The 10400-nt window shown below is 31.9% G+C and overlaps 1 protein-coding gene across 1 annotated transcript; it reads left to right on the forward strand.

The window, feature by feature from the left end:
- Positions 1–523: 523 nt before the first annotated feature.
- On the forward strand, positions 524–10358 carry LOC117216198 (hemocyte protein-glutamine gamma-glutamyltransferase-like). The gene is made up of 8 exons (XM_033462757.1): positions 524–603; positions 3387–3899; positions 4705–4931; positions 5483–6084; positions 7249–7346; positions 8049–8339; positions 9028–9188; positions 9893–10358. Exons 2-8 carry the CDS (start codon positions 3425–3427, stop codon positions 10178–10180), a joined length of 2142 nt encoding a protein of 713 aa, XP_033318648.1. The 5' UTR covers positions 524–603; positions 3387–3424; the 3' UTR covers positions 10181–10358.
- Positions 10359–10400: the final 42 nt, after the last annotated feature.

The following is a 10400-nucleotide window of genomic DNA, read 5'->3' on the forward strand; positions in this document are numbered from 1 at the left end:
TATGAAATAACAAGTTTTTTCTAATAGAAAAAAATTTTATCATTTTGCTTTTTATAGATGATAATAATCATAGGATTACATTTTGTATATACCACTATACATAAGAAAGGATTAGACATCATTGGTATAAATTTTTATTCAAATCAAATTTTTATTTTAGTTCTTATTTACTTTCTCTATGTTATCTTAAATAATATTATTTGACGAATGATGCATTTGGAAAATAAGTTACTTTTTTATTGAGATTTATACTATATAATGTTTGTTTTCTTATTTTATCAAGAAAATATAAAGATGCTTATCTGCGGTACATGATTGTTCTACAGAAAAAAAGGACTTAACAAAATTAATGTCATACCTGTTGACTAAAATGAAAAGAATCACTTGATGATATCTTGTGAAATTGGTGGCTGAAAAATCGGAAGCTGGTACACGTGCAGCTCGTACGTGCCGTAGTGGGGACTGCAGTTAGCTCGAAGGAAGCTGTTCGTATAAAAAGACAGAACATGAGTGTCAGTTTAGAGAGTGTAAGTTGGTTGTTAATGGTGGCCCGTTCCTTATATCCAGGATCAAAGAAACGTCTTTAATTTTTCGACTGAATTTGTAAGTTTAACAAACTGTATCTTTACTACCTTTTTATTTTTACGGCACTGTTATGAAATTAATCTCATTTATTTTTATAATTTTTTTTTATTTTTGTAATCTTTGCTAACCTTAATTTGACAGAACGAGATCGGAAGAAAATTAAATTGACAGTTATAACAATTATTCACGAGAAAATTACTTTGTTTGCATTCTTAGTTAAATAGCTCATTTGTTAACTTTTTATACACAATTTTCTACTCACTTTTTTACTTTTTTACTAAATTACCAAATTTCCTACTTACTTTTCATAATGACAGCTTGAGACTTATTATTAAAATATGTTAAAATATGTAATTTATTACGTAATTTTATTGTACAAAAGCCGAAACAAATATATTTATCAGAAAACGGAGAGTTTTTAAAAAAAACTGGGAATTACCGTAATCTCATAGAATGTTTATGCGGATTATACTCGCTCTTAAAATGTTATCAGTATTAAATCCATGGACAAAAAAGTACATATAAAGATTAGCTTTATACCAATGATATAATTCGTTCATTTGTCTCTCTTTGGTATGAGAAATCTGAGTAATCGAGAGTCGTTGATTACATTCAGGGGTGAAACACGCCCGTTTTATAAGGCAGATCACGTTTTGAGGTTCGATCCCGGATATTTACGCAACAATTGGATGAATCAAAGGTAAATTTCGTCCTGTCTTGGAAATGAAAACGCGTCTGGTATTTGGGGACAAGGCTTATTTGCCATGCTCGAAGCCTCGCGATTACCTTTCCTGTTCATTCTCGGAAATGCAAACTGCAATTTAGGTTTCGACATGTGCCTACGTTTAAAATCACAAGAAATTAAATTTTCATTGACATACTAGTTAGTCAGTATTACTGACATACTTCATTATAGAAATAATTTTAATTTTAGGATGTTTCGTTTGATTTAGTTAATATTTATAAATTAATATTGCAATAATATAATTAGTTATATATTTATTAATCGATATATAAAATATCACAATAGTTCGATTTAATTTGATGGACATTTAAAAATATGACCAGAGTTTGGCAATTTATTAAGCATTTATCTTCGTAAATATGTATAATCATTTTTTTACAGAATTGTTTTTGAAAACGAAATGAAAATTTCAATTTTTGTATTAGTCATAACTTTGAAACATAGAGAAGGATACTATATGTGATCATTGTCACGTATCTAGAAAATATGGGTGTAATGATTGTGGACTGTAATAATTTTAAATTTTTCGTGCAAATGTAAACTATAATTATTCGTATTAAAACAAGGAAGAAAATACATACATAATTCGAAGCAATTTGTATTATTCGGAACAGAAATGCAAAATTTAATTCTTGTCTTGCGAACTTCAAGAGACAAAATTTAAGAAAATGTATCTTCAATAGATATTTGGATATTGATAACGCCGCACATTTATTTTGCATATCGTGATACTAAAATAAATACATATAATCGTTACGCATTTCGATAAAATTGGACCGCCTCTCGTTTTATCGAACGTTTAATTCTATATATTCGTTGCATCATCAAATTGAAACGATAAACGTTTAAACAGATTTTACTCTTCCAAAAAAATTTTCTCATAAAGGATATAATCTAACAAACACGAAGATGGTACCCGACTGGGGGTAGCCACCCTCATGATAACCAAACAGCTAAAAAATTCTACCAAATGTCCAAATTGCACAAATTGTGAATGTGAAATATTAAATTAAAAAAAAAAAAAAAAATTAAAATTTTCAGTTAATATAGGCAAAAGAAAGTGGATTAAAAACCTTGACATTTTCATAATAGCAAACGCATCGTACGAATGTGAATTTCTAAACAAGGTGAGAATTGTTACGGAGCTATCGTTCGACATTTACGGCTTGATTTCTTTTAAATAAGAAATCAATTCTTTTTCTGCATAAAGCTCATTGCCGTCATACTTTTCTCGTTTCCTCGCATTCCAGTTACGAATGCGTAACGTTTCGAAGAATTTATCGTGAAGAATGTTTCCTGTTCTTTCGCGTGCACTTGAACCTAAACATTGACATGAATGAAAGTAGTATCATAAATTTACGATACACTACATAGCATGAATGAGAACATAGTTATTTCTAGCGAGCGTAGTAACGTATCCACACATGGCTTTTCGCAATGATGAGTGGCTTCAGTAGTATTGTTTTTATCAGCTCGTACTATAGCAGAAATTTAATGAATCACTTGAATTATCAAATTATTACTAAATTTCTGAGCTATTACGCATACAGTTTGACTAATCAACCTGCTATCGACCTTATTTTACGTAATTGGGGAAACCCATTATTTTATGTAATGTATTATTATTATTTTATAATATTATTTTATGTAAATATATGTATTATTAATAAATATATTTTACTTGATAATTATCTATTTACTCGCAAATGATTATTTCAATTTATAAGATTTTTCTACTTAAAGAAGATTATATATTTCGAAACATACACGTGCACACAATTTACTGCTCCACTTTGGCGGTTTCGAGTTGCGACACCTTGAAATACGTGTACGATTCACATATGTATATGACACTGCTTTGTGTTTCCTCTCCTAGATTACCACATGAAACTATAGTAATTATCGCATAATATTCAATAGTATCTCATCTCTCGATATAATATCATATCTTTTGTTCCAATCACAAATTTCTATAAACTTATTATTCATATTACCATCTCATCTCTCTCTTTCTTCAGTACAGACATTTATAGATGCTCTTAACAATTTCTTTTAGTCGGAAGAAACCAAAGAAAAAGCAACAAAGTCGCCAAAATGTCGTCGGAAGAGGCATTAGTCGTCGATATGGTGTACCTTTACGAAAAAGAAAACGCAAAGGCCCATCGCACCATCAGCTACGAATTGGTACATCTTGAACCAGCGACTCCTGTTCTTAGAAGAGGCCAATCTTTCCATGTAGCCTTAAGATTCAATCGAGAATACGTGGCTGAAACGGATATCGTTAGATTGCTCTTTAGTTTCGGACCAAATCCGAACGTTCTTAGAGGAACCAGAGGAATAAACACCATCACCAATAGAGACAATTATTTGACTGATTTGGAGGCATGGGGTGTTCGTTTAGTGGGCGTCAATGGCGTTGATCTGACCGCGGAAGTAAGAAGCCCCATCGATAGCCCTGTTGGCACATGGCAATTAAATGTGGAGACCACCATCGTAGGAAGTAAAAAACAACCAAATACCTATAGTTACGACAAGGACATTTATCTGCTTTTTAATCCGTGGATGAAAGGTATGACATTGTGTTTGATATTTAAGTACAGCGAGTACAAAGAGCAAAAAGTATTGGCACATTTTTCTAATATTTTTATAACATTTATTACGTTTCATTTTAATAAATTTTTATAATCGTATGAAGGTGCTGCTACTTTATTTAGTTTACTCGAAATTTAGTATAGAATTAAATTAAATTTCTATTTTCTCTTAACCTTTTAATTGCTTTTAAATGCAAAATGAATATAAAGATATTTCTAAGATATAAAGGAACTAAGGAATTGGTAATAAGCCAAATTCTTTTAAAGATCAAGGTTTCATCTCCGGAAATAAAGATCTTTCGCATAAAAATGATGTAATTATATTACGTTAAAAACACGAGATCGTAAAACAGATTTACAAGCTAACATAAATGTTTACATTACATCTAGAATCTATGTGCATTTTTCGAATAATATTAGTGTTCTTGAGTTAATATTTTAGAGAATGTTAATATCCCAAATTGACGTATAATTTATAGAACTCGATTTGAAAATTACTCTTCATATTTTCGAGAAAAATAGATCAAACTGATTTCTAAACTTTGTCACAGTTTTTATATAATATACCGATCATGAATGTGCTTTTAAATTCACAGCTATAATATACTTCAACTATACTTTGATTATGTCAATTATACTTACTCTTACCTTAGGAGTATTAATGTAATTTAATTTTTATATAAATATGTAGAATATATAAAATAATATTATCTTATGAATTTTGAGAATTCCATGAATCTCTGAATTTTCTGAACTTATGTTATATTCTTGTTTTATTTTCAGAGGATTTAGTATTCATGGAGGATGAGCAGCTGTTGGACGAGTATGTTCTAAATGATGTTGGAAAAATATGGGTTGGCTCATGGGGAAGTGCGCGTGGTAGAGAATGGGTGTTTGGACAATTCGATGCTTGTGTGCTTAAATCTTGTGAATTGCTGCTAGAAAGATCCGGCATCAAAGCTAATTCCAGAGGGGATCCAGTTCAAATGTGTAGAGCTATTTCGAGAATCGTAAGTTCGATTGCTATTCAATCACGTGTAGAGCGAAGTAAGTTCTAAATGTAAATCGGTTCTACATAAATCCCGTTATATTAGCTAGACCAAATGTCAGGTTATATTAGATTTCCCATTTGTAAGATTTGTAATTAAAGAATATAAAGAACCATAAACACTTTCTCTTCGACAAAATTCAATTCTTTCAAAAATGTTGATTCTCTCTCAATCTTTCATTACAGTTCATTTGTGTAACAAACTCGTCTTCTGCTATTTATTATTTTACCCAATTTGTGCAACGATTAATCGTATCCCAGGAATTTCCTAAATATTACTTATTACCTTTAATCGAACATATACGTATATATTTTTTGTATCTGATACCAAAAGATCTTGAGACAAGAAACTTAATTGTTCGTCGAGTCCTTAATCTGAACTTCTTTCTCTTTTCATTATGCCATCAAGTAATTGAATTTATTCTTTCTTTCAGAATCACAGTTTTCATATAGTATCCCCTAATAATTGATCGATCGATAACTAGCTTATTCAAAATCCAACTCTTCTTGCAGGTAAATTCCAACGATGACAGAGGTGTGGTTACCGGTCGCTGGGATGGTGATTACGCTGATGGTACAGCTCCAGCCGCTTGGACAGGTAGCGTGCCGATTCTCGAACAATTCTTAGAGACAGGCGATTCCGTGAAATACGGACAATGTTGGGTATTCGCTGGTGTTGTGACCACCGTCTGTCGTGCTCTTGGTATACCGTCCAGAGTGGTTTCAAATTTGGTATCGGCCCACGATGCGAATGCCTCGCTTTCCGTCGATCGTTATTACACCAAAGACAACGAGGAACTTGATTACGATCCAAACAATCTCGAAGGCGAAGATTCCATATGGAATTATCACGTTTGGAACGACGTATGGATGGCTAGACCAGATTTGCCTAAAGGTTATGGTGGTTGGCAGGCGATCGATGCTACGCCACAAGAACCTTCAGGAGGTATATATCAATGCGGACCAGCTTCTGTCGAAGCTATCAAACAAGGAGTCGTTGGTTATAATTACGACGTGACGTTTATGCTGGCTTCGGTGAATGCCGATTTGATGAGATGGATGGAGGATTCTGAGAGCGAGCTGGGATTCAGGAAAATCGACTGTAATAAATATCAGTGAGTATATATATATATTAAAAAAACCATTCGGAGCAGCAATTCAACTAAGAATCGATTTAATTGATAAGCAATTCAAATAGGAATTGATTTTGTAAAAAGAGAATACAAAATTAGCAGATTTACAATACAATAATGTAAAATATGAGTTTGGATAAAAATGCTTAGTCTACTTATGACAACTTATTTATATCAATCTTTATATCATATCAGTCTTTTTCATATATAAATTTGATGTATGCTGATGTCATAAGACACGAAGATTACCAACGAAAACATTAGCAAGTCGATAGCGTCATCGTCTTTGTCGTCAGAATCGTTAATTGTAAAATAAACATCCAACTCTGCTAGCATCGGTTTTCTTTTTGACTCATCAGCTTGTTAAAAATCGTGATTGCAGTGGTAATTTTGACCTTGATGTCTTTAGTATGCATATTGCCGTATATTATTAGTTTATATGCACACTGTTAAAAGCTAATCGAAAGGAATTGATACGTAGAATTGTACAATCGTATTTTTCGAATACTTTGGTTTATAATCTAGTTTGAAATCCCTTGTAGATAGATCTTTTTCACGACTGTTTTATCCTAGAAGAGGAATTTTACGAATTAATAACTGCTATTAAATGAATCAGTTGATAACACGGCAATAAAGTGAAATTACAAAATAAGATAATATAATAACAATGAATATTATAAAACCATTTTCTAAGCATATAGACTGATGGTGACATAACTTTAAGTCCCGTGACGTTTTGGAAAGTGGAATGTTAAACGATGTTAGTGATAAAATCATTTGAAAAATAAATTTATCGATCGGATTATTACCGTATTTTTTAATTAAGTAACTTTGAGGAACATGAAAAATATTCATACACTCCATGTTTCTTAATCGTGCATTCTCTAACACATTTCGTGATTGCGAAAATTATAATGTATTAAAAAACATTATAGTAAAAGATATATCGTAAATACAAAATGAAAGTTTTATTAGAATTAATTATAATAGAAATAGCCTAATTATCATAAGTTATTCATGGCCTTGGGGACATGGAACACGTAAGAAACTTAATATACTTGTTATGTATCAATTTGTATCGAAAAGCATATCTTATATCCTCCTCTATTTAAAGAAAATTTAAATCACTATTTCTATTTTTGATAGCATTGGCCGGATGATCTTGACGAAAGCACCTTGGATTTTCGATCCCAATGGCGACAGAGACAGAGAGGAGATAACATCTATTTACAAGGCAAAAGAAGGTAAATAAGAATCTATTGAACGATATTCATCGATATTTGAATATTTTGTATATTACAGTACACGTTTAAAAAATTTGTAACGCTACACTTGTTTTAAACTTCCTCTCTCTATATCTGCATCTTCTACGATACAATTCCTTTATCAATTCTTTTTTTTACAATTAGAGAAAGATGATACACCGAGCTGAAAGTAGAAACAGACAATATGGAGCGGACATACATAGTGTGATAGGAGTCAATGAGAATGAGTAATAGGAATAGACGTATATTTTTAAATGGACCTGATCTAAACCCCTGTGGCTGTCATCAATCTTTTAAGCTGTTACATCTGTTTAAACATTTAAACTCGATGAACACCTTTAACTTTTATGGTGGAATTCGTTGAACTTTAGATGCAATGGAACTTTGAACTTCAAGATTGACTAACTCATTCTAATTCCACCAATATCTTTCAAGCAGTTTTGAAATAAATTTTTCACTCTTCATAACACGTAATTAAAAGATAGTTACAATAGCACGATAAAGACTGTTACTTGATTCTCTTAAACTCTGTTTATCTGTACTCTTTAACGATTCTCTAGAACATCCATATTTAAAAAAATCATACAAATCCTGCAAAGTTGCACCTTTGCGAATTTATAAAAATTTCTATGTGAAGTTACGAATTGATTATTTCAACTCTGGTAATTTATTTACATTCAGGAACGGAAGTTGAGCGTCTGACTCTGTACAGAGCCGTACGCAACACAGAACTGGCGAAGAGATTCTACTCTTTGCCCTCACCTGCGAAGGAAGATGTCGAGTTCGATCTCGTGGATATCGAACGAGTGAACATCGGACAACCATTTGCAGTTATAGTGAACATGAAGAATAAATCGAACCAGATACGTACTATTCAAGCTGTTCTATCTGCTGGTAGCGTGTACTATACGGGAATCAAAGCACGTCTAGTAAAGAGAGCGTCTGGTGACTTCGTTCTGCAACCACATGCCAGTAAGTGTATTATTATTTATTCCTTTATTTAGATTTTTATAATTTATTGATCCTTTTTAGACAGTTAGGTCGTTTATTGAATTTTATTTTATATCAAGTTGTTAGAATCTTTATTTAATTTTTATGTCATGTCTTTCATTGAACTGGAAACTTTTATTTGATTTCTTATTAGATGTTAGATTTTTATTCAGCTGAGAATCTTACTATCGCTAAGAATTATGTTATTATTATTTATTTATTTATTATTGCTGTTATACCTATTTCGCTTCTTATATATCTACCTCCTCTCTTATCCACTCTATTATATTGCACTCCCTTAATTATTCTATCTCTAAAAATTAAATACTAATGACTAAAAAAAACTATTGCAACTTTTGCTGTGCTTTCTTCTTGTCGTTCTTCCCCCTCTTGTAATGCCCTTCTCTTCTCTATTATTGCTACTAAGAATTATGTATTTATTTATTTGCTTACTTGTTTTTCAATTACTGTAATCCAAACATATGACAAATTAAAAAAAAAGCAATCAGTGTTTATGATGATTATGCGTATATCATAGTAATTCTTTAACGTTCTTAAAGTAAAATATTTCTTTTTATGAATCAGGTTAGTATATGATTTCGAAGATATTCGTATGTATTCCTCGTCCTATTTTTTCTCAGATGATGACTCAGATCTAATTTATTCTCAGGCGAACAGTTAAGGCTCAGAGTTACAGTGGATGATTATTTGGACAAGCTTGTGGAGTATTGTAATATGAAATTGTATTCCATCGCTACGGTCGTGGAAACCAAACAGACGTGGGCTGACGAAGATGATTTTCAGGTCTTGAAACCGAGCATCACGGTCAAGGTAAAGTAAACGATTGATCTGGACTTGCAAGATATAATCACGTGAAATTCTTGTCCAATTGAAATTGAATATTTGAAAGAAAAAGGGAAAGTACAGTAAAGACTTTCATATTCAAATTAATAAGGGGACAAAAATGTGCCAATGAATTTCCAAATAATACAACAATCATCCTTCTGATACATAGAGCCGTACTGACTTGGTCGGCTGGGACTTGAGTTCATAACTGCGCGGAGGTTCTCAGTTCGATTCTCGATATTTCAAAGACCGAATTGCATTGTTAATAGCTTATTTTCGTCTCTATTTATCTTGGCTTGGTATTATGAACTTCGTGTGCATGATGCCAAATGTGAGGAAAAATAAGATAGTATATGTATGAGTTTCAGGAACTATATAATATACATATATATAACCTTCCTGATACTAAATTTCATTCATTCTAGAAAATTGCCAGTTCGTTTCAATATTTAAATATCTAACTTAATATCTGAAGATTGAAGATTCAATTCTTTTTGGTTGCTCAATTACATATAAATTTATGAACGCAAGTAAATGTGTAGAGTTACATTATTTTTATACCTCAAGTCATTTAAGGCCTTCTAATAATGCACGTCGCATAAACTTGCATTTATAATTTTTAATCCATCAATCAATTAATATTGGAATAATTATATTTTAAAATTAATGTTTGTTATCATTAATATTAGATCGACGGCGAACCTATAGTAGGAAAACCATCGATTATCAGTCTTAGATTCAAGAATCCCCTTAAGAGAGTATTAACGGAGTGTATGTTCAATTACGCTGGCCCCGGGTTAACAAGGAACAAGACTCTAGCGTTCAGAGACATCGAACCTGAGGAAGACGTCTACGTGGAACATCAATTAATTCCTCAAAAGGCTGGCGCGCAGAAGATCATTGCCACATTTACTTCGAAACAGCTAGTTGATGTCACAGGATCAGCTGCCATCGATGTTCTTGATGAGGAGGAATAAGATTGTCCGAATTCGAACAATATTACATTTTTATCCTCATTACGAATAGATAACGCATATTAATACACACATATCGACACGTATTAATTAAAAAACGTATGTATATACCTAAAAACCTGTATAATATCAATGTGGACACGTTCCATCCAATCATTACTAGACTCTGGATGCTTATACGTGTTTCTGGAAAAACTATACGATATATTTTATCAGTCACGAA

The sequence above is a fragment of the Bombus bifarius genome, unplaced genomic scaffold (genome assembly GCF_011952205.1).
Source record: "Bombus bifarius isolate JDL3187 unplaced genomic scaffold, Bbif_JDL3187 scf7180000010252, whole genome shotgun sequence".
NCBI classification, from domain to species: Eukaryota; Metazoa; Arthropoda; class Insecta; order Hymenoptera; family Apidae; genus Bombus; species Bombus bifarius.